The 24142-nt window shown below is 38.5% G+C and overlaps 2 protein-coding genes across 3 annotated transcripts; one reads left to right on the plus strand and one right to left on the minus strand.

Annotated features, from left to right (window-relative positions):
• The first annotated feature begins 127 nt into the window (after positions 1-127).
• Positions 128-19127, plus strand: LOC127062182 (uncharacterized). The gene is made up of 7 exons (XM_050989933.1): positions 128-277; positions 4334-4821; positions 4910-6265; positions 7466-7604; positions 9948-10280; positions 10391-11237; positions 11365-19127. The coding sequence occupies exons 2-7, from the start codon at positions 4352-4354 to the stop codon at positions 11469-11471; spliced, it is 3252 nt and encodes a 1083-aa protein (XP_050845890.1). The 5' UTR covers positions 128-277; positions 4334-4351; the 3' UTR covers positions 11472-19127.
• Positions 18190-22577, minus strand: LOC127062487 (zinc finger protein 16-like). Of its 2 annotated transcripts, none has more exons than XM_050990806.1 (4): positions 22432-22577; positions 21545-21775; positions 21025-21465; positions 18190-20912 (listed from the first exon to the last, which is right to left on the minus strand). In XM_050990806.1, the coding sequence occupies exons 3-4, from the start codon at positions 21419-21421 to the stop codon at positions 20446-20448; spliced, it is 864 nt and encodes a 287-aa protein (XP_050846763.1). In that variant the 5' UTR covers positions 21422-21465; positions 21545-21775; positions 22432-22577; the 3' UTR covers positions 18190-20445. The 2 variants fall into 2 exon arrangements, with proteins under 2 accessions (XP_050846763.1, XP_050846764.1); XM_050990807.1 differs by lacking the exon at positions 22432-22577 and adding an exon at positions 22028-22399.
• Positions 22578-24142: the final 1565 nt, after the last annotated feature.

Here is a 24142-nt window from a genome sequence, read left to right on the forward strand (position 1 = left end):
TCGCTAGCTAGCTAGCTAGCTAGCTAGCTAGCAGGCTGGTTTGCTCGCTCGCTCGCTCGCTTGCTTGCTTGCTTGCTTGCTTGCTTGCTTGCTTGCTTGCTTGCTTATTCGCTCAGAGACAGTCTTGAGAAACTCGTGCCAGAGCACAGGGACATTTGATCGTTGTCCACCGAACGGTGAGGTTGAAAGAAGAAAGACGGCGGAGTCGTGGAGAAGAAGGAAAGAAGAATCCGCCAAGGAGGCGCGCGCGCTCTCTCTTTCTCTTCTATTCCTTTGGGTAAGTAGTATTTAAATAAAACGAGAAATACTGGAAGGAACAAGAGATTCGCGGAGTTCGTGATTTCTTCTTTCGTTGATCGAGCGTCCTATGGCGTCTCTCTTCGTCTCTCTTGCACTTTCTTTTTCTCTCTTTCTCTCTCTCTCTCTTTCTTTCTCTCTCTCTCTCTTTCTCTCTCTCTCTCGCTCTCTCTCTCTCTCTCTCTCTCTCTCGCACACACACATACAACATACATTCGTTGTACACTCACTCACTCACTCAATCACTATTGCTTGCTTTCTCACTCGTTAACTCCCTTCGTTCTCAACGCGCACCTTTTGCCACGGTCCTCAATAATAATCCACGACGTAAGAAACGTTGAAAGAGGAAGAGAAAGAGAAAGAGAGAGGCGTGCCACGGTTTAAGAGAGAAACCGCGAAACGGTGGCCCACGGAGAGCACCCACCCCAAGACACTAAAATCGTCGCGGGGCCCTCGTCGTGGCTGACGGCTTGGCTCGGGCAGGCTTTGGTGGGGTTGGTCGGAGGTGCGGACAGTGGTTGAGAGGCTGGTGGGGTTGGAAATTGCGTGGTGGTGGGTGCCCGCCGAGGTCTCGGAGGCCCCTCCGTGGCATCTCGCTGCCTCTAACCCAACGAGGTGGGGGTGTAAACAACAGCCCTGCCCGTGCTCCTCTCCGTTGGCATAGCCCTGGCTGCTTCGTGCCTGCCTGCCCTGCCTTGCCTTGCCTGCCTTGTCTCGTCTTTCCTTACTTTACCTTTCCTTTCCTTTCCTTGCTTTACCTTTCCGTATCTTCTTTTACTTTACCTTACCTTGCCTTACCTGTTTGTCTACCTACCTTACGTACCTGCTTATTTGTCCGCTCGTTAGCCTCGCCTTAATCGCCCATACCTTTCCTTCGCTTTATCGTTTTATATTTTTTTTTATTTTTTCATGTACGCACAAATAAACAGTTATATATATGTATGTATGTATGTAATCGTATGTATATATACTAAATAGTTCCGTTCCTCGAGCTATTCTTCTCGGCAAAGCATCTTCCTATTTCCTCCCTCTCTCCATCTCCCTCTCCCTCTCTACCTCGTAGAGCGCATTCCACTCCGATCGCGAAAGAACGACACGGAAAAGGGAGTGAGAGAGAGGATGAAGAGGAGAGGAAGAGACGATGGAGGTGGTGGACACCCGCGTACCGTCGCGGGAGAAGCCAGCCATGTTCGAGAAAGAGGAGAGGAACAGAGTTAGCGAGAGAGAGAGAGAGAGAGAGAGAGAGAGAGAGAGAGAGAGAGAAACAGCAATTGCATTCGTCGAGAGAAAATAAAAGCCGTCGGCTACGTCGCCGCGTAGAAGGCAGTATCCTCCGTGTCATGGCGGCTGAGAGCAACCATTTCGACGCGTTCGATTTCCGTCGGCTTGTCGACCGTCCGATTGGTTTTCCCGTGCGAGTTTGTGCCACGTCACACGATTCGCTCATCTCCGGCCACGTCATCATTACTAAGATTATTACACGTCGTTCGTTTACCAACGAAACGTTCTCCCATTTCCGCTTTCACTTTTCGATCATTTTCAAGGGCCAAAACCGGACATGTTTAGAAGGTGGCCGTTTTAACGTTAAAGGCATTCGTCGTAACATGGATCGTTTCGTTGTGATAGTAATAATGGTAGTAGTAGTAATAATAGAAGCAGTAGTAGTAGTAGTAATAGAACGACGACGACGACAAACGAATCGGAGGAAGCCATGCTACAACAACGGTACGCCGCGGCGCCGTTCCATCCGCCGAACGTCGTCCCGACTTGGGCCGAACGGATCTACGATACTATGTACGTGTCGGACACGTTACGTAAGAGATGGAGAAGAGAGATAATCTTTCGTAAAATAGACAGAAATATATGTATATGCGTAGAACGAGAGAGAGAGAGAGAGAGAGAGAGAGAGAGAGAGAGAGAGAGAGAGAGAGAGAGAGAGAGAGAGAGAGAGAGAGCGATTTAGAAATAGAAAGAAACGAGAAATTATTTATTAGGAGAATGTATGCGTAGATATCGCGTTTAATTCGCGTACACGCGACAGGTATTATCGTTGTGCGTACATACGTGCGCGCGCGCGTTCTTCGCGAAAGCGAGCGAGAGAGAGAGAGAGAGAAAGAGAGAAAGAGGCAGGCGCAGCGAGCCTTAAGAGAATCGACGCCATTACGACATGCGCGTCTTGCAAAGGAGACCGACGGCCTCGGCCGAGCGGTCAGTCGCACTCGCCGTTTCGCCGACGACGAAAAAGCCAAACGTCCGGCCGAAAAGGGACGCGTCAACGCGTGGATGTCGAGAAAAAGAGAGAGAGAGAGAGAGAGAAAGGAAGAAAGAAGGAAAGAGAGAGAGAAAAGGAGAAAAAAAAACTTTTCTCTCCTATTATACTTGTCGGTATTCGCGTGTTTTGTTCGCCGCGTCGTGACTATCGAAGGATTCGCGAGGGAATAACGACAACGAGTACGTGCGTGCGATCCACGTCCGATCCGCGTCCGTCGTTTATAGGCCGCTCGACGCGCGACACCCTTCTTCTACGGCGGACGGCGGCGGTAAAGGCGGCACGACGGGTAACAACCTAACCTCTCTTTCTCTCTCTCCTCTCTCTACGTTCTCTCCCTCTTGCCTTCTCTCTTCTGTCTGTTGGCTGCCTTCCTTCCTTCCTTCCCTCCGAGTACGTTCCGAAACAAGGGCAAACGTCGCCGTCGTGTCCCACTTCGTCTACCACGGTGTCTACTACTCTGCTGCTCCCTCTCCCTATTCTCTCTCTCTCTCTCTCTCTCTCTCCTCTCTCTCCCGATATTTCGCGTTCCCCTCCCCTGGGAGTTTCCGGTAGTGTCGTGGCTTGTCTCCCTTCTTTCTTGGCGCGTGCCCCTACCCCTTCCTGAGCTTTCCGACTCTCTCTCTCTCTCTCTCTCTCCTCTCATTCTCTCTCTCTCTCTCTCTCTCTCTCTCTCCTCTCATTCTCTCTCTCTCTCTCTCTCTCTCTCTCTCTCTCTAGCATGTCTCTCCTCTCTGGCAACATATCTTTCTTTCTCTCGTCATACTCTCCCGCACAGTACATGTTACTACTTTATGCTGTGGTGTGGAGTAGGTGCTAGAAGGGGAGAGAAAGAAGAGAGAGGGATAGTGGTAAAGAGGGAGAGAGAGAGAGAACAGAGAAGAAAGAAAGAGATGATAACGGGTAGGAAGGAGGAAGATCGGTGGTGGAGGCTGCGAGAAGGGAGGGAGCGAAAGATCGGGGCTCTATTTCGCGGTGGGATCCCGCTTTCCCACCTATGCCTTCCCCCCTATCCTCTTTCTGCTCCTACCCCTTACCCCGTGGTTGCAACGCTAGGTGGAGTGGGGTGTAATCCTGGGCCACTTCGGCGACCATCCTCCCTGCTCCCGGATCCCTTTTGTGGTGGGGAAGGGGTGAAGTGGGGGTTTCCCTCACCCCACCCCCACCAACTGAACGCTCTACCGTCGGTGGCACTGCCACCTCCGCGCGAGAGAAGACGACGAGTTGCCTTTTGACTCCCTGGCGCTTACACGATCTGTAACACACACTTTCGAAAGATGTAGTCGACAGAAATAGAAAGAGAGAGAAAGAGAGAATTGGTGCGATGCGCTCTGGATGGTCGTAAGAGGAGGAAGGGTTTATACTCGAGCATTGACTCGAGTATAAACGTGTAAGGGCCAAAAGGGAGGAGCAATCGTCGATTCGTTTATATAGCAACCTTGGTCTTCAAATCTTGAAAGAATGAGAACGCGTACTAAAAGAGAGTAGAGGAGAAAAATCGAAACTAACCGATGCCAATTCGCAAACGACACAAATTTTAAAGAAGACGGTTTAGGCATATGAAAGTAAAATTGTAGCTTTACGAGAACCGGGAATCTTTGAAAAGATGATCTAACTGAAATCTAAAGAGAATACCGACCGATCGATGTAAATGTTATACTTTATCAAAATATTGTGAATCGCACGTTAGGAATATTAATGTGAAATACGAAATAAATACGTAATTATCGTTTATTAATATATCTATCGATCTTTCTTTTTTTCCAGGCATAACATCGATAAAAGATGAATTTCACGCCTTTTCCTGGCTTTACCACAGGCTCGTTGCCGACAGGCACGGTTCATCAATTTGCAACAGCCAAATTCGCACAAAATTTGACCACCGGTGGTCAGGTTGTCGGCGTTTTATCAGGCGGAGAGGGTGGCGTTCATTACTTGAGACCAGTCGATCCTAACGGTTTTGCTGTGGCTCAAGGAGGCAATAATCAACAGCAGCAAATAATTACGCTGCCTATAACTGTACCTGGAAAAGATGGCACGCAACAACAGCAAACTGTTCAAATTCAGGTGGTTAATCCTAGTGTTTCCCAAAGTGGAAACAGCGGGGACCAACCAAAATATCATTTGGCACCAATTTCGTTGGGACAATTCCCTCAAGGTGCAGCAACTGTTCTTACGGTCGCGTATAGTCAACAGGGAACGGATGGTGTTCAGATCCAAGTTCAGCCACAAAATACTGTAGCAACGACGCAAACGTAAGAACCGGAACGCTTAAATCCTTGCAATTTGTATTTTTATGATTTTCACTTCTTGTAAATCGTTTTTCTTTCGTTTCTGATTCAGGTCGGATCAAACAACACAGAGTACATCGGTCGCGGTAACTACCACGTCGCAACAGACGATTCAGCAAACTGTACAACTTCCGGGAGCACCAGAGGGATTGACCGTGGTTGCACAAATACCACAAGATTTGATCTTAAGAGAAGGAATGGAAGAGTCAAAAGAGGACGTGAAAGAAGGCACGACTCCGGTTGCACTTATTAAAAGAGGAAGTGTGAAAAATCAAGGAAATCAAAGTAATGAAGAGTTCATTACTTCAATGCCTGCGGGTTGGCAAAGTTTGGCAACCCCAGGTTCCACGGTTGCTGATTATCTTTCAAGGCTTCCCGCCAGTACATTGCCACTTGGTTTACAACATTTCCTCAAATTTTCAGCAGAAACGATAAAGAGAGAAGCCACTATAGAATCGAGTCCTTTAGGCGCTGATGGATTGGACGCTTCAGGAAGTATGACACCCGGGGAACAAGCGGTACAGATTACAGTAGCTGGTGGCGAGACTATTATTCCGGACGTTGTCGAGGAACAAGAACCGGGAACAAAACCCAAAAGAAAAAAGAAATACAAGAAAAAACCTCCGAAACCAAAAAAGCCAAAACCTGGTCAAGTTAGTATCGTTACTGCTTTGGATGGTACCACGCTATTCTGCTGCCCTCAATGTAATATGGCTTACCCGGAGAAAGAACTTTTAGAACAACATCTCATCGGTCATAAAATAGAAAGGAGGTTTATTTGCGATATATGCGGTGCTGGTTTGAAACGTAAAGAACATTTAGAACGACACAAACTTGGTCATAACCCTGACAGACCATTTATTTGTTCCGTTTGCATGAAAGGCTTCAAACGAAAAGAACATCTTAATCTTCACTTTGTTATACACTCGGGACAAAAGACCGAAGTTTGTACCGAGTGTGGAAAGGCCTTCTACAGAAAGGATCATTTAAGAAAACACGCAAGATCGCATCTTGCCAAACGTGCTAAAGAAGATCCATTGAATACGACTGATACTTCGCAAAATCAACAACAAGTAGAACAAACACAGCAACAAACGGAACAATTACAGCAACAATCTTCCGTTCCGGAGCTTCAACAAATTCAAATACAAGTGGGCCAAGGCTCGCAAGCTCAGATACATCAAATTTCTGTCAGCGAGCAATCTACCGTCGTGCTACCAACTGCTGCTGAAACGGGTGCAATGGCGATGCTGCATCATCAGCAACAGCAGCAACAACAACAACAGCAACAGCAGCAGCAGCAGCAACAGCAACAGCAGCAGCAACAACAACAGCAACAACAACAACAGCAACAGCAGCAACAACAGCAACCTCAACAACAACAACCTCAACAACAACAGCAGCATTAGCAGCAGCATACCGCCCCTAGTCAAGCCGGGCGGTACTACAGATTTAATCATCAGCAGGCCAGAGGCCGTGTAAGACAAGGCGTACTTGCCGATTGAATTCTATTGAAATCCTTTAATTGATATCATGCAAGAAATTTTGTTGATGATGGTCATTGTTGCCTAGTAGTGATTACATTTAAAAAAAAAAAAAGAAAAAAAAATATCAGCTTGGACCTTTAACCGCGTTGTGGCTAGGCCGGAATAATTTATATTTACTATCATCTTTTAAAGCGCACCGAGCTGAATGACGAACAAAGTTCGTATATACAGAGTTTCTTTTTTGCGTACACGTTGTAGCGTACGTGTGAAGATACGGATTAATTCATACGATGTAAAATGTTTTCGTCGCCAATCCAGTTCCATGACGCACGTTAGATATAAATGAAGAAATTTATATATAAATATATGAATATATATATATATATACACACTTATATAAATAGATAAAAAAAATATATTTTTGAAAGCGCGAACTGGATTCGCCGAAGGACACAAGGCAATCGAGTTTGGAGCTGAGACATTATTTCTCTTGAATAAATGAAGTAATAGAAGAAAATAATAATAATTAAAAAAAAAAAAAAAAAAAAAAAAAAAAACTGTAAATACAACAGTCTTTCATCCCTAAACGGAGGATTACTGTGACGTGCAAATATCAAGTGAGTTGTTTTATTTATTTTGCTTATACTACACACGATCCGAGGCATAGTAAAAGAGTGTATTGATAAATCATTCAACTTCAATTAGTATTATGTAGAGATCTATTATTAGAATTGCAAAGCATAAAGAAAAATGTAATCTCACATTTACATCTATAAACTAATGACAAGGATCAGTGTATATTTTTACAATGACAAGTGGTGTGCGAACCACCTAATATATTAATGTCATTTGTCACATCATATGAAACGATAGAGAAGGTTATGAGATAATTGCATGTAGACATTATATTCACGCAGAGTATTTTGCAGAAGCATACATACATACATCACTTGCCATTCTTATAAATAATATATGTTATTATCCGACTATTTAAAAGTTGATCGCTGTACATTTTAATTCATTTCTACAGCTTGTCCAATGCATTTACATTATAGAAGTATGTATCGAAAAGACAACATCTACATTCCGCAATTATTTCATAATCCCAGATTTATCATTAGTCTTTTTATCATAATTGCTTTGCTTTTGTTAAACGAACCATCTGTACAATTTTTATACGGAGATTCTGGAATACTTTTCTCTGTGTTGATTATATCTAGAAGCAGAACCTCCAGTGCTGTTGTAATTTGTATGGTGAAAGTACGATGAGATGTTGTTGAAAAATAATCATCTAGGTTGATCGAACATGAATGACTCGGAAAGTTGTTGAGTAAGAATGTATGTATAATAAAAAAAAAAATCTCTTTATTGTAAGTATAACATTACAGGCAGTGGGTATAGCTGTACAAGAAATATAATTATTATTTTATTATTATTATTATATCACATAGCTATTATTATCGTAGCCAATATTGATAGTCTATAAGTCATTTTCATTGTTACTTACATAAATATTGGAGGAGAAAGCTAAAATAAAACATACATTTAATACAAAAGAACCAACAAATTGCTCGTGTTAACCATCGTTTGTTAATATCGAACACGAGGTTATTAAATCATCCCGTGGCCATAAAAAAAAACGACCTCGTAGAAAGAAAGGAAATTTTTGTAAAAGAGACTAATCGATAAGGGACAAAGAAAATGTGTGTATATAAGTATGTTGTATACATGCATACATACATACATATATATACATTAGAAAATTATACAAAATATGTATTATCAAGAACATAAAACCACGAACGTAATTCAGTCTGGAAAAAAATTGCGCTTGATTCTGAAGGTAATTCTCTAGTTGACTAGAGTCGATAATCGAAAATTTCGCGATCCAAAGCGATTTCGCATGGTTCCCCTTGTCGTATTTCCCAAAGGCTACAATCGAGAGGCTCGCAGTGCATGAGGAGTGAGGGTGAAGAGTAGAGGCGTGAGAAGAGGAAGAAGAAAGAGAAAGACAGACAGAGAGAGAGAGAGAGAGAGAAAGAAAGAGGTAGCGTAATGGCAGGTCGCCGGGAGCGATTCGAAGTTAAAACCCCAACGGATTCGGGTATTTTCGCCGGCGCGGCCGCGAGGAGGGCCGGGAGAGAGAAAAAATAGTTAAGAGGCTGGCACAGTAGAGGGCGGACGGGTGGGGTGGGGGCGCCGAGACTTGAGGGACAGGTGTCAACGGTACGCACACTACATCGTCACTGGCCATCCTTTTTTTGTCCAGCCAAGGATTTTCGGCATCGTGAAAAATCTTATTTTACCCGAGCGATCGCCAAGCACGAGGTGCCAGCTGAGATAAATGGTAAGCGAACGCGGCCGAAGCGCTAGGAGATCCTCGAGAGCGTCGGGGAAACGTCCCGTGCACGGCCATTTTCTGCTGAATTTCGTGCGAATTCGGCCCCCGCGTATCGACTGGGGGCGCGCGCGCGCGCCGGGAGGGGGAAAGACGCGTTCCCTCCTCTCTCTCTCTCTCTCTCTCTTTCTCTCTCTCTCTTTCTCTCTCTTTTTCTTTCTCTTTCTCTCTTGTTCTCCCCTAACGCGTCCTCTTCGTCCTCCTCTCATCTTCCTCGATAGCTCTCTCGCTTAGCCACGCTCGAGTCCTCCTCGCTTACCCTCCTACCTCTTCGCCGCCCTCGCGTTCCTTCGAGTTTCCGCACACACAAACGTGCCAAGCGCGCCCTGCCCATCCCCCTAACGATCATTCTCCCCATCCCTTCTCTCTCTCTCTTCCTCTCTCTTTCTCTTACTCTCTCTCTCTCTCTTTCTCTATTTCTCTCTCTCTCTCTCTCTCTCTCCCTTCGACAGGCCACCCCGCCGTCGTCGCCGCGTCGCGACGATCCCGGCCGCTACACAGTAGGCTCTTCGTTTTTTCCCTTCTCCCCACCGTCCGGAGAGTACGTTCTTCCAAGCCGTGCACTTCCCGGTGCGGCGACGATTTTCTCGATCTCAACACACAGCATCTCGTCGCGTTTACCTTAGACTTAACTGACCACGACGACGGCGGCGACGGTGGTGGCAACGCAACGCGACAACTACACGACGACGACGACGAAGACGAAGACGACGACGAAGACGAAGACGAAGACGAAGACGAAGACGATGACGACGACAACGACGATGATAACGATAAAGTAAAGATTATCTTTCGCGACGAGAAGGAGTAGAGCACCGTTCTAGGACAGCGTGCTAACTCGCGTTTCTTCGCTTCGACTTGCGTCCTTTTCATCCGTCTCGCCGGGAGGAGAATTCCCCGAGAAAAGTGCTCGACCAACGAGAGACGACGAGGAAACATGGGGAAAGGAACGTCGTTGCTGTGAGTAAATATCTCTCGACTAACTCGACGCCGAATCTCGTGGTTGAGTCGATTGACGCCGACAGCTCGTGTTGACCGCGCCTGAAAACTTATTGTCGATCATCTTTTCGTTATCCGTCGAGTCTCCTTTTCTAGTCCTCACCCTCACCCTCCCCCGCCCCTCCCCCAACCCCACCACCCGCCGTTCTAATCCTTACGCGAATCTATTCACGAATTCATTTATATTTTAGGTATATGATTGACGGTTTGCAATGAATTTCCCGCCGTTCGGAGGCCACTTTCCCGGCACTATACCGAGTATCCATCAGTTCGCGACCGACGGCTCCGGTGGTGCAGGCGCGCGTTACGCTAATCATTTTCCCAACCAGCCTCCGATCGGAGTGCCGGTTATGGGAAAGTACCGTCCTGAGACCAACGGCGTACAAACTCCTCAATCTCAAGTGATGATGAACAACAAGGCTAATTATCCAAACAGCAACGTCCACCACTACCCCAATGTGCCATATTCTCAAGCTCAACCGGTGCAACAGAGACCCTCCAATTCTCCTGGAATGCAAGAGAAACGTTCGTATCATCAGGTAACATCTTTCATCTTTCTCTTCGCCCCCTTGTTAGACTCTGAATATCTACAGACGTACTCAGACGGTCTTCAGAGCTCTAATAATCCATCGCCGATCCCAATTTTTAGCAAGCCACCGAGACTATAAATCAACAGGACGTTTGCAATCTCCTACAGGATAAGGACAAAAGCAAGGATAAGAAGACGGACGAGCAGCGTAACGGGGACACTGCGACCAATGGTGGACAGCAGGACTATACGATGCATCAACATCATCAACAGCACGCCCACACCCAAACGCCTGCCACGATGCCTGCAACCTGGCAGTCCTTGGCAACGCCTGGCTCCACCGTAGCCGATTACCTTAGTCATTTGCCAGCTAGTACTTTGCCGCTTAGCTTACATCATTTTCTCAAGTACTCTGCGGAAAGTATAAAGAAGGAATCGGAAATGGCACAAACAACATCCGTAGCTGTAGCTACCACAACTACGCCTAATATCATGATGTCGCCAAATAACAAGAAAAAGAAGAAGAAGAAGCCACCAAAGGAAAAGAAACCACGCCCAAAACCAGGAGAAATTCGATTGACTACAGCTTTAGACGGCTCTACGCTTTACTGCTGTCCCGAGTGTCATATGGCATATCCTGAACGGGAATTACTGGAGCAACATCTGTTGGGTCATACCATGGAACGAAGATTTGTCTGTGACATTTGTGGAGCGGGCTTGAAAAGGAAAGATCATTTGACACGCCACAAGCAAAGTCATAATCCTGAAAGACCTTATGTCTGCACTGTGTGCCTAAAAGCTTTCAAGAGAAAAGAACAATTGACGTTGCACTTTGTAATACATTCTGGCGAGAAACGTCACGTGTGTACAGAATGTGGTAAAGGCTTTTATAGAAAAGATCATTTGCGAAAGCATACTAGGAGTCATATTGCTAGGAGAGTGAAAGCCGAATTAAGTCAGAATGCTGGTAAGATACTACTTCGACCGACATCAGATCTCAACAAATTTCATAATGTTTTTTAATCTCTGTACACGCAAAGACTGTGTTACTCCGGTTTTGTTCGGCTGATAGAATGATTCATGTTTTATTTTAGGTACTCAACAGAATCAACAGCAGAACAATGTATCCAGTATGCAAACGACGACCGTGTCAGCATCGTCCGTTCTTCCAGGCGGGCATCCAGGTCCTCTCCTATCCTGAGCCCCGCCACCAGGGAACTTCCAAGTTCCCCATCCAAACAACATTCTTCATACTCATACTTCGCATCATACATTGCATCATCATCACTTGGCCGCAGTCAATGTGGCGCACCAATCGAACGTTACTCCGCTTGCTACACCCAGCCATTATCAGACGCACGAGCTCGGCTTTCTAGGACACGTAAAAGATTTCTGAGAGCAGGGGAAGACCTCGACTAAGAGGTAACATTATGACGCTACACGATTGTCTCCGCGTACAGAGTTTCAGCGATTTCACGTGGCTCGGACATAGTGAGTTTTCTACATACATTTCATTTAAAAGTGATTCAAACGATGTTCTGCTTCTTGCATCCTTCTTATAAACGACGATGAATTCATTCGTTCATGCGGATGCTATTTAACGTACGAATTCTTGCATCCACGATTATACTTGGGTGCAAAACGATTCGAAGGATGTCCAGAATCCGTTCAACATTTTCTCTTTAGATCATATTTTATAGCATGAATAAATGTGATATACGAGCAAGGATCGAGAACAGACACGTTCACACTATAGTATGGGTTGAAGTGCATATAAACTATAATTTCAGTAAGAGAACTTAGATTAGGAGCCTGATTTAAGAGTCTTGCCATACTGTATGTATGAAAAACAAAACATATTTTTGTGAAAGCTTGGTGTTAATATATGAAAACTAAGCTAGTTAGCGGGGGAAGAGAGAAATACAATGAATTATATTTTTTTTCTTCATAACTGTGCTGGATCGAAATGCTGTATTTGCGAGTGTATCTATCAGATTTTCATAATTATCTGATTCGGTTGGATAGTGCAAAAACAGTTATCATATTAAAGAATCTTTTAGAATTGTAAGGGCAATATAGATGCAAAAACATTCGTCCCAACATCTATTCGATTGTATGTCTTTCAGTTGGAATTAATATCATAAGTATTTGATATTTTCTCAATATTTTATATTTCAACATATTGAGTATATTTCCAAAATTCATTATATACATAATGCTTAGTAATATACTTTAACTAAATTTATCTTAAATGAAAATTTTTTAATTTGTAATATAGAATTTATTACAAAAGAAAAAATATATTAATAATTATTATTATGTATGGCAATATTCTGTGCACGGTAAAAGTTATACTTCTTTTGTTTTCTTTGATTTTGCATACAAAGTTGACAGTATTTTATATTTTACGATAGTTCCAAAATTGTGCTTGTATGTATACTTTTATACATAAGTGCGTAAATATTTATATGAATATATATATATATATATTTTACGATTCATCAAGATCGTACTAAAATCCTTTGTAAACAAACTCTTATTGAGTTTGTTTCGTTTTTATATGATTTTTACATTGTTTTTATAGATATTTTTCGTTAGATCTGTTTAATCTTCGTTGAGTACTGATTACATTCGTAAGCTCTGTCCTTAAAGGTACAGTATATATTTAGGTTTTTTGTTTTTTCTTTTTATATGTGTATACAGTACATTATGTTCAAATAAGTGCAGTTGATAAACTGTTTAATTTATATATTGAGCCTTTTGTAAAGATAACCCTCGTGGACTGTGATCATTTTGGATGGAGATTTCTTGCTCTCTAGTTATCCAAATGAACTTGCGTTATCAATTATCTAATTTTTTTTTTTCTAGACTTATTAATTGTGCCATTTTTTTAAATCCTCCTTGCCGTTTTCTCTTGCCATACCAATAACTGTTCGGTTACGATCGCTCACACTATCGTACATTTATGTTTGTCGTCAAATATCTTGTACGTGTTTAAACATTAATTCAACGTCAATATGATGGAAGATAGTGTTGAATATGTTTAGGTACTGTATAAATGTAACGTATATGCCTGGTTAGGAATGTGATGCGAATTTTTCAAATGGAAAAAAGATTGAAAAGTTTCAGATTGTAGAATGCCAATTGTAGAATGTATCTTTACACGAGAGTTTTAAACTTTTCATTTGAAGTAGGCGAATTAAATTTTTAGTCGAGGAGAAGACTATGAGAAAGAGGATTTCTAAACCAATGATAATTTTTAACGTAACGTTGAAACTAATGATGTGATGCTATCCACTGTATACATTATAACAAACTTTTTTGAAATATTGCATCTTTATTGTATAATACTTTCATATTTAAAGATCACATGTTCAATACAACACAACGATGATTAACTAATAAACTAAATACATTTAAGTTTAAAGAACTATTTAATTGATATAAACAATAGTCCAGTAGTTTCTGACATAATCTCTCAAGCAATTAATTTGGTTATACTTTGTTTGATAAATAATATTTTCTTTCCATAAGTAATGTACAATTGAGAGAAAATCCAAGAAAGTTATAAAATTATCTTATGGTTGATCCTCGTTGTTGACTCTCCGCATCATGTTTCTAGCGTGATACGTTTTAGCAAGTAACACGAAAATTCAGGTTTCGTCAGACCTCAAGTATATTGATATAATAAGAATATGACATACATAGTATATACTAAAAGTTGTATATATCTATATATTTATATTTATATATATATAGATATATATATAGATATATAAATATTATATTATAAAAATATAAGAGAATGAGCTGTATTAAAATACTCCACCGCCACGTACTTGTAATCGTAAACAACAACAACAAAAAAAACAGAGAGTACACCCTAGACGGTACATTTAGTAAGTAAGTTTGTATACAAGACAACAAAAATACGACGTAAATTGAGAAAGAAAAAATTAGTGCGCGTGCGAAAGCGAGAAAAAAAGAAAGAAAGAAAGAGAGAGAGAGAGAGAATGAAAGTGAGAGCAAGAAAGGATGAGAGAAAGAGAGAAAGAAAGATCGAAGAAAAAATAGCGAAAGATAGTCTCCTAAAACAGAGTAAGCCAAATATGGAGCTACTGAAGAAAAAACTCGCAACGTTGATATTGTGTGTGTGTGGTTATATTGGGAGTTTAGAGAGAGAGAGAGAGAGAGAAAGAGAGAGAGAAAGAGAGAAAGCGATAGAGAACAAAAATTTTCATACGTATTATTGATCTAACTATGCGAAGAGAAAGTAATTAATAAAATAAAGCATTATGATTTATACAACGGAGATGAGAGACGAGAGGCAAGTTTTCCAAAAATCGTATATCCTTACAGAGATAATGTGAGATGTGACGTCACAAAATGGTGGTCTATTCAAAAATTATGAGTAAAAAAGGTTCTCGTATTTGACGGATTTTTTGTACTTTTTAATGAAAAAAGAAAATAATAATAATAATAATAATAATAAAACACGAAAGAAATTATCCGTCTCTTGGAGTAAATAAAAGTTGGTATTCCTAAGAAAAAAAAGGAAAGAATGAAAAGAAAGAACGATATTTGAAATAGTTCTCTCTTTCTCTTCTCTCTCACTTTCTCTCTCTCTCTCTCTCCTTCCTTCCTTTTCTCTTCCTCTCTCTCTTCCTTTTTCTCTCTTTTATTCTCTCTTTTTCTCTCAAAATAAAAGGAAAACCAATTCTCCAGTGCCTTCGCATAGCGCTGGAATTTTTTCGTATCTTCTAACTTATTCGATGAGTGAAATTACAGAAATGGCGTTGTGCGTGACTCTTTTTGGAACACCGCGTATATGTACTTGCTATTTCCTCCATCTTCTTTTTCGCGTATAAGATCTTCGCATGGTAAAGTTCATGTACGCGAAAGAAAGAGGGAGAGAAAGAGAGAGAAAGAAAGAAAGAGACAGAAATAACGACGAAAAGTAAGGTTAAATATTTTTGGTAACGAAAATGATACAAATCATCGAAAACGACGACGATGATAATGATGATGATGATGATAATGATAATGATGATAATGATGACGATGATGATGATGATAATGATGATGATAATTATGATGATGATAATAATGATGATTATTATGATGATGACGATGATGATGATAATGATCGTCACACCTTGTTATTGACAAATTCGTACAAGTACCGATGAAAGATACGGTAGAGAAAGAAAGAAGATATTGACATATTGACATCCATGTTTCTTTGTTTTTTTAATTTTTTAGTTTTTCTTTTGAACACTTTTGAACACGTCCAACGTGTTTTAAAGGGCTTATATTTTTTTATTTCAAAACGCGTTTAGAAATCGTGTACTTAATTATTCGTACGACTCAAAACGCAAAATAGTGTATTTTTACATTACGCTATTTGAATATTTCTCTACACATTCGTACATCATACATACATACATACATACATACATACATACATACATACATACGTACGTACGTACGTACGTACATACGTACATACATACATACATACATACATATATATATATATCATATACTTAAATCGATAAGTACGTGATGTACTTAATTCGATCGCTTCGAGTTAAATAATTAGACATATTTTTCGTTCATGCGTTATTTTTTGTCAGCGTTTTTTCTTTTTTTACGTAGTGACGTTTTTAGCGGGAAATTTAAAGATGAGAAGTAGAGGAAGGAGGAGGAACGCATTAATATTGACTTGTCGAATCGAGTAATGAAAGTAAACGTTTGATAGATCGTCAAATTTTATTGGTTAGTTCAGTTGAAAAGATCGTCGTAATAAAAAGAAGAAAAAAAGATGAAAGAAAATAAAAAGATATATGATTTTATAATCTTCTAACTCGATGATGATCAAGTTATCAAAAGATCGATAGATATGAAAAAAGAAATATAGGTCACGAAAGGAAGGATTTATGTTTATATACATATGCTTTTTACTCTGGCTCGTTCGGTCGTACATAAACATTAATAATGTAACAGCGTGTCGATTAGAGGTTAGCGTCTTCATATATTTTTTAACGACAGAAGCGTTATCTCTCGTGATCAAATAAAAAAAAAAAAGGAAAAAAAGAAAAAACAAGAAAGAAAAAAGATAAAGACAAGGACGTTCGTCGTTTTTCCATTACGTGAGCATCGTTCGTTATGCTCCACACGCATAAGTAGTTGTCGCAAAGTTAACTTTTTCCCGTATACCTGAGTATCCTGGATTTTTCTAGGTTTTCCAGGCAAGGTGCACTTTCGCCATTTACTGTTAGGAAGTGAACTCTAAGCAGCTTATTTTATTATACCGCATTCATACACATTATTATACGCTGTGGATATATATGTGTAAAATAATATACTGTTCAAAACAATTAGAGGATTATTATTGTTAACTGGTTTTATCAGTACCGATCAAGTGAACGGAAGGGAACAAAAAAGAAAAGCTTCCCATAAAACTGTAAATTGGTTTTTTTTTTCATCATTTTGTTACAACGCATTTACTATCCTTTGTTTCTAAAAAAAAAAAAAAAAAGGAAACAATAATAATTCTAAGTAATTCTCGAAATTGTCTGCGACGTGGAAATATGTACAATATGTAATCCTCCAATTGTTCTAAACACTTTAAACAAAAGATGAAAACCGTAGGCCCTGAATCCGTAGGATTAGGGTTTCCAGGCAATAATCTATTAAATATATGTATGTCATCCATTGTACGAGCGAAAATAATTTTCGATCAATGGTGACATATTCATGCCTATAACTATTATTACGGGAAAGAGTTAAAAATAATATTTTCGATTATCGAAACAGACCTTTATGTAATAGCCGCTCTCTCGAGGGACAGAGAAGAAAAAATTCTTACTTACTTACGCTAAAAAAAAAAAGAAAGAAAGAAAGAAAGAATAATAAATGCACACACACACACACACACGAACGTACAGACACATATACACATACACACTTCATGTTGTAAATCAAATAGAATTTTTCCGAAGGATGAGTGTAACGGATGAGAACAATATTTTTCTACGCAACGTCGAAACTCTTAATCGTACTAAATCGATCGATAGAGCCAAAAGTGAACTCGATTGAAAGCCTTCGTACAAGAAACGCGTGATCTTCGAACGGGTCAAACTAAAACGGGTTTGCAACAAAAGAAAAAACCGATAGGAATGTGGCCTAAATAATAATTATTATTATTATATTATTATTATTATTATTATTACATTATTCCACTAGAAGCTTCAAATTTAGAGTCCTGAATATTGAGAAATAATTTTTTGCAGTTTCTTTTTCTCATCGTTTCATTTCTTTTTTTTTTCTTCATATTTCTTTTTTCCATGTTTTGTTTTTTGCTATATTTGTTTACAACTAATCACATTCCTATCGATTGAAGACGTTTTTTTTTGTGCAAACCAAGCCTTGTTCTTTCCTCGTTCGTCAGCGAAGAACAGAATGTTTTAGTTTGCTCGGCTTGTCGTCCACTTGGCGTGCATGCGTGCGTGCGTGCGTGCGTGTACTACACAAAATACGTTTTAATGCGTGCGATTCTATAAGCGATTTCTTTCGCAAAGGACCGAACGTCGTCGTCGTCAGCGCGCGAACGAGTGAGATACGATCGAAGGGAAATGTGGAAATGCTACATATATAAAAAAAATTCCTCGACATAGTACAAAGCATTTAAAAGCTCAATTATATATATTTTTTTTTCCCCGAATAGTCTAGACGAGAGAGTCATTTGAAGATTTTACAAATTGTTTAGTGGGCCGTTTCGAAAAGCTTACCATGTGACCATGAAGAAAAAGAAACTTTTATAATTCCCGCCAGAAAAAGAAAGTTCGTAACGCGAAGTATTTTTCAATATATTTCTTAATTTTTCTGTTTTCTCTCTCTCTCTTTCTCTCTCTCTCTCTCTCTCTCTCTATTTCTATCTCTATATCTCAATCTCTCTCTTTCTCTCTTTTTCTCAATCTCTCCAAGAGACGAGAATATAATATCCGATATTATTCTTGATACTACGAATAAAATGTAAAATTTATATCGAAATCGTTTAATTAGAATTACGCGTACTTCGTGGACACCCGGTAAGCATTAATTCGAGAAGAAGGACACTTCGTAATCAGCCCATCAAAGACAACATTTTTTGTTCGGACGTATCCTGATATTGTTCAGTTTTCTTTTTTTTTAATATTTTATATTACTTTTTTCTTACCTTCCTTACCCCCTCAACCCATAAAATCCGTTCCCACAAAGTTGAACATTTGTACCGCAGTCTTCCAGGGTACAAAACATGCAGTTCTTTCGTCGTCGTGTATAAATCAAAAAAAATACATACGAAGATTTCGGAAGGAAAAGGGGAAGAAAGAATGAGAGTGAGAGAGAGAGAGAGAGAGAGAGAAAGAGAGAGAGAGAGAGAGAGGATGTATATGTGATGAGTGCGTGAGATAGAAAGGGATAGAAAGAGTGTGAAAAGGAGAAAAGGTTAAAAGGATGAAGAGGAAGGAGAAGAGAGAAAAAAAATTGTGTATAACTAGGCGATCCCTCTGATGATCTCAGCGTTTTATTTTTGTATAGAGTGCATAAAACGTGTAACTTTCAGGAACGCATAAGAGGGAAAAAACGGATAATTAGAATGAAAAGGGGCAAGACTTATATAATAAGGAAAAAAAAGCGATTAGAAAGATGTAGGTATATAGCAACATACAGACGAATTTAGGCTGCGAAGAAAGATGGAAGTTTAAAGTTTGTGAACATTTTTCAGATATTTCCCAGTGCTGCTTTATGTAATACCCTACATAATACATATACATATATAAAAATTGTAAAAAAATGCTGGAAAAAGTGCAAACGTCGTTGAAGTTTTATTTTAACCGATCATCCTCGTTTGCTTCCTTCTTCTTAGTCCGTTCGATAAATTATATATATATTATAATAAAAAATTAATTGCTCACGCGGATTAGATAAATCTGTAGAATTTATATAATAATGATTTATTTAATCATGTTGCTACAACATAACATAACGTTTCCTTTCCATTTTTATTTCTTTTCTTTCATCTTGCCTGGTTTACATAATCATCTTCGTTTACTTTTAAATTATAATACAACAAAACCGATGGACAGTCAATTATTCTCCATAAATATAAATAATATACAAGAATGATACAACAAAATATTATTAATAGTAATAATTATAATAATAATAATAATAATAATAATAATAATAATAAAATTAAACTTATAATGGTACTAAAAATGACTGTGAAGCAGTGATAACGGTAGCGGAAATAGTGGCAATAGGGATTGTAACAATAATAATAATCATATTATGATAAAATAACGATATAATACGGTATACATATGTACGCTCGTTTATTAACGTGCGTATATGTATACGTGAGTCAGTGTATGCTTGTTAATACATGAACAGTGTAAATGTAAAATACCAACTATTAATTAATTACCTAATAATATTACATTCACTCTTTCTCTCTCTCTCTCTCTCTCTCTCTCTCTCTTTTATGGTTATCAACATATGCACGTAATAACAGACACACTTGTAGGCAAATTGTCATAAAATATTAATATCGAATTTTACTCCGTTTCTCAAAAGGTTTATAAATGTTTGTCTTATTTATTATAAGAAGGGTAGAGGTATAATAACCTTTTGTCATAGTAACTCTTAGCTAACAACATTTAGCACATCATTTAAACAGTAACGAAAAACATACTTTTAATGATAAATAACAGTCACTGCTTTCCATAATATTTAGCAGAAGCAGAATAATTTGAATTACGTTAATTTGACTTAGACGACTGATTTTAGAATCAATAATCGCAAGCAAAGTAATATTTATAATAAAAAATATTAAACGTTTACCGATTTAGAAAACTTTTAGATAGCATAAACGATTGAATATTCGAAACTTATTATTAAAAGAATAAAAGTTATTGAAAATGTTTCATTTGCTCATATTGATATACGTTAATAGGCAATAACGTAGAACTGCTCGATAAATTGTGATTGCAATCTTTTGCGACATTAATCACAATTTATAATATTTTATTAAAATTCTAGTAAAGTTCAACCCTGAAAAATTCGTTTTCCTAAATTACAAAAAAGATTTCTGCTCGTGATTCACGTAAAAACATGCGAAGATTTTACAGCTAAGTACGCAAAATGGAAAACGGAGGTGGCCCAGCTTGCCTCATCATCATGGCAAAACTACTCAGTCCTTCTTCGTTAGTACTTTGACCATTTTGGTTATTTTGTGAGCTATTTAAAATTTTATTTCTACTACTGTTATGACTCTGTAAATGCTTTTTCAAATGGTCTTTTCTGTAGAAGCCTTTGCCACACTCTGTGCAAATTTGATTTTTGCTGCCTGAATGGATAATCATGTGGCGTGCAAGATGCTCGTTACGTTTGAACGCTTTACAGCACATATTGCATTGATAAGGTCTATCTTTATTATGGCCTTGTTTGTGTCGATCAAGATGTTCCTTTCGCTTCAAGCTTGCACCACAGATATCACAGATATGAGGCCGCTGCCGGTGATCCTCTAGATGTTCATGCAATGTTTCACGATCTTCAAATCTATATGCACATTCTGGACAGTGATACACCAGCATACCTTTGATAAAATTGTAAATAACACAATGATAACCTTACTGATGAACATAAAATGTTTTATGTGTTAAAGATATTTCTTCATTAAACATTTAATGATTTATGATAATGCTCACCGTTGATGTGCTGCGGTTCTACTTCAAATTCAAGCTTTGGCCGAACTTCTTGACAATTGTGTGAAGAATTATTGCTATTATCCTCATATTTTGTTACATATGGTAAACCTAACGTATTGGAACAACGCGCTAAATATTCAGAAGTAAGTCTGAAATCTATTTGCAAAGGATCTGTCATTGTAGCCGCATCTACTTTTTGAATCGTTTGTGTGCTTGAAGATTGATGCGAAATTTGAGGACACGTCTCCTTATTTCCACAATTATTTTCATTTCTATTTTCATCCGTTTGTTGCACATGCTGCGGCGGATGTGTAGGATATGTGTATCCTGTCATATTTGGTTGCGGATGGTCGTGTATTTCAGATGGATATTTCACATTATGTGGATTATAAGCCATGTTTCAAAAAATGACACTAATTAACCACCCTCTAACATTTGTGCCTATAAAATTTCACATGATATTAATGAATATAAATATTTTAAAACAGAGAGAAATTGTGGATTTGACATAAATGTTTACCTTCTAATAGTGCTTTTTACAACACTGGCACATTGTGGATTGTTATTTCTTCATATTAACTCAGATTATTATTACTACATTATCAACTAATTTAAACGTCTATAGTTCACGCAAAAAGCTTCCAAGAACTCATTTAATATAGACATGACGTCTATTAAAAAACATTAATATTTTTTCACAGGTTTCCGCTTGTACATTGATTTCCTTCTATCAGTATCATTGAATAAGAGTCTGCAAGACAAATCATATTTCTTATATTACTTTATCCTATATTTTATTTTCCTATGATCTAATCCTTTCTCAAAGAGAATAATTACAAGATTATTTAAAAAAATTAAAAATATGAGTGTATTGGAAACATATATGCACATAGAAAGAAAAATATTGTATTAGTTCGACAGAATGACACAGCACCTGTCATGATTCTTTCAACGTAAGTAATATCGTCGTTGAAATTATGTCGAGAGAGGACAATTTTCTTACCTTATAAAAATTTTATATACAAATTAATGAACGATTAATATATCCTACGATCTATAGAAAATATTTTTGATTTTAATTTCAGACGATTGTGAAAGCAAACGATATATTTTTCTCGTAACGTTTCGTTAACGCGTTACCACGGTAAGGAACGAAAAAATCTGATTGACCAGGTCAGGACAGGTGTTACTCTCCGTCCCTTTCTCTCTTTCTCGCTCTCTCTCTCTCTCTCACACTATCCCCTCCACTTCACCCTTTTTCATATTCTTTCTCTTTCTTTCTTCACTTCTAATTCCTACCTATGAGAGAACGAAGGGTCGAAAGTTTTCTGTCGACGAATCTTCAAAAATGTTTAACGATACGCTTACACGACGATCGTACGATATCGTCCTATCGAACACACTTACCATTAAATGGTGTCGTTCACGTAGAAAACAGTATACTCTGGCTGCTATTTGTTTGTATCCAGCCCGGCCATCTTTACGTATCAGCTGCTTTGCGATCTGTTCGTACCCTCTCTCTTTCTCACTCTCTTTCTCTCTCTCTCTCTCTCTCTCTCACTCCCTCGCTCTTTCTCTCTTTGTCTCTCTATTCACGTTTGTAGATTTACCTGTTCATCCTTACAGAAGAGACTCGATAAATCTTGTAATATATATTACCTGTAATACGATGTATCAACTATCGATTTATACGTGAAATGTAATATTCACGTTAATTTGTTTAGATTTAGAAACGTTGGTAAAAAATCATATATAACTCGTCGACAGAAAACGAAAAAATTTGATCGTATTCAAAACCGGCGGCAATGGTGGCGGCTATAGTGGCGACGCCAACGGCGAACATTTGACTGAACCAATACCATGCCTTTCTCAAGACACCGCTATGGTGGCATAGCGATTTTTGATAAGCTTATTAAAAGAATCTTTGAAGTCCTTCATTTCTGACAATTAAATTGTTATTACGATTGATTTATTATTAGGAAATGAGTATTATTATTATTTGTTCGTCAAGGAAATTTGATGTTAATTTCGCGTATAATTATAACATTTGATTTATCGATAACAAATTCTTTAAGATTGTTCATCACCTTTCACTCGTAGTTATGTGACTTTAGCGACAGGTATGGACAAAATATGAAGTACAAGCTCAATAGGGAAACATTGTTTCCACTATGCGCCTATTGCATCGGTATATAAGCTTGTATAGGTTATATCCCTATGATGCGTAATTAGTGAGTTAGTTAGCGAGAGAAATTTTTGTAATAAAAATATATATATGTAATAAAAATAATAGCGCATCTGATAAAAATGAGAAAAAACTATGTTAGATTATGTTTCTCTGAAGATAGATTAATTAAAAATTGCTCATTAGTCGTACAAACTTCTAGTTTTTGTTTCTAGGTAAATTTATATAGATAGCTGAAATGTATTTAAGCAGCCATTGACTCGATATTATTTGTGATGGAATGCGCAGCATATAAAATATAACATCACACCGAAAATAATATCCATTTCTCGTCAGATAGAGGTTAATGCGTATGAAAATGCACGGTCTAACGGGTAACTTTTTTCTTTCATACTATTATTGCTATTATTATTTCAAAATCAAAACGAAATCTAAGTCTTTAATAACGGAGAAAAGAAATTTATTTATTTATTTTTTTTATTAAAGCCTTATACGCATCTAAATAACTATTAATAATTATTTATATATATTATCAATAATAAGAGTAACAAAGAAATTACAATTTTCTAATGCGTTTCTCTAAGAAATTATTTTAAGATTCTACTATATCTAATCCGTTTATCTATCCAAATATAATCAGTAATGTAAAATGTAAATATTTTAACATTTAATTAGAATTAGGAAGAAACTATTTTGAAAACGCATTGAAATGTTCGCCATTCGTCCGATAGTACTTGCGTTATGTAATCCAGATTATGGATTTTGATAAATCGCAATTGCAAGTAGTACCAACCCAGATCTCAACGCATAGAGGTTACTGCTTCTGGAGACCCAAGGCCTATTTTAAAATCCGAGTTTCGAGATGAAATGGACTTAGCGAGAATTCAGGTCCTAATGCTAACTGAAGGAGAGTTAATTTCCGTTTACGAATAA

Source organism: Vespula vulgaris, chromosome 3, assembly GCF_905475345.1.
Source record: "Vespula vulgaris chromosome 3, iyVesVulg1.1, whole genome shotgun sequence".
Taxonomy (NCBI): Eukaryota; Metazoa; Arthropoda; class Insecta; order Hymenoptera; family Vespidae; genus Vespula; species Vespula vulgaris.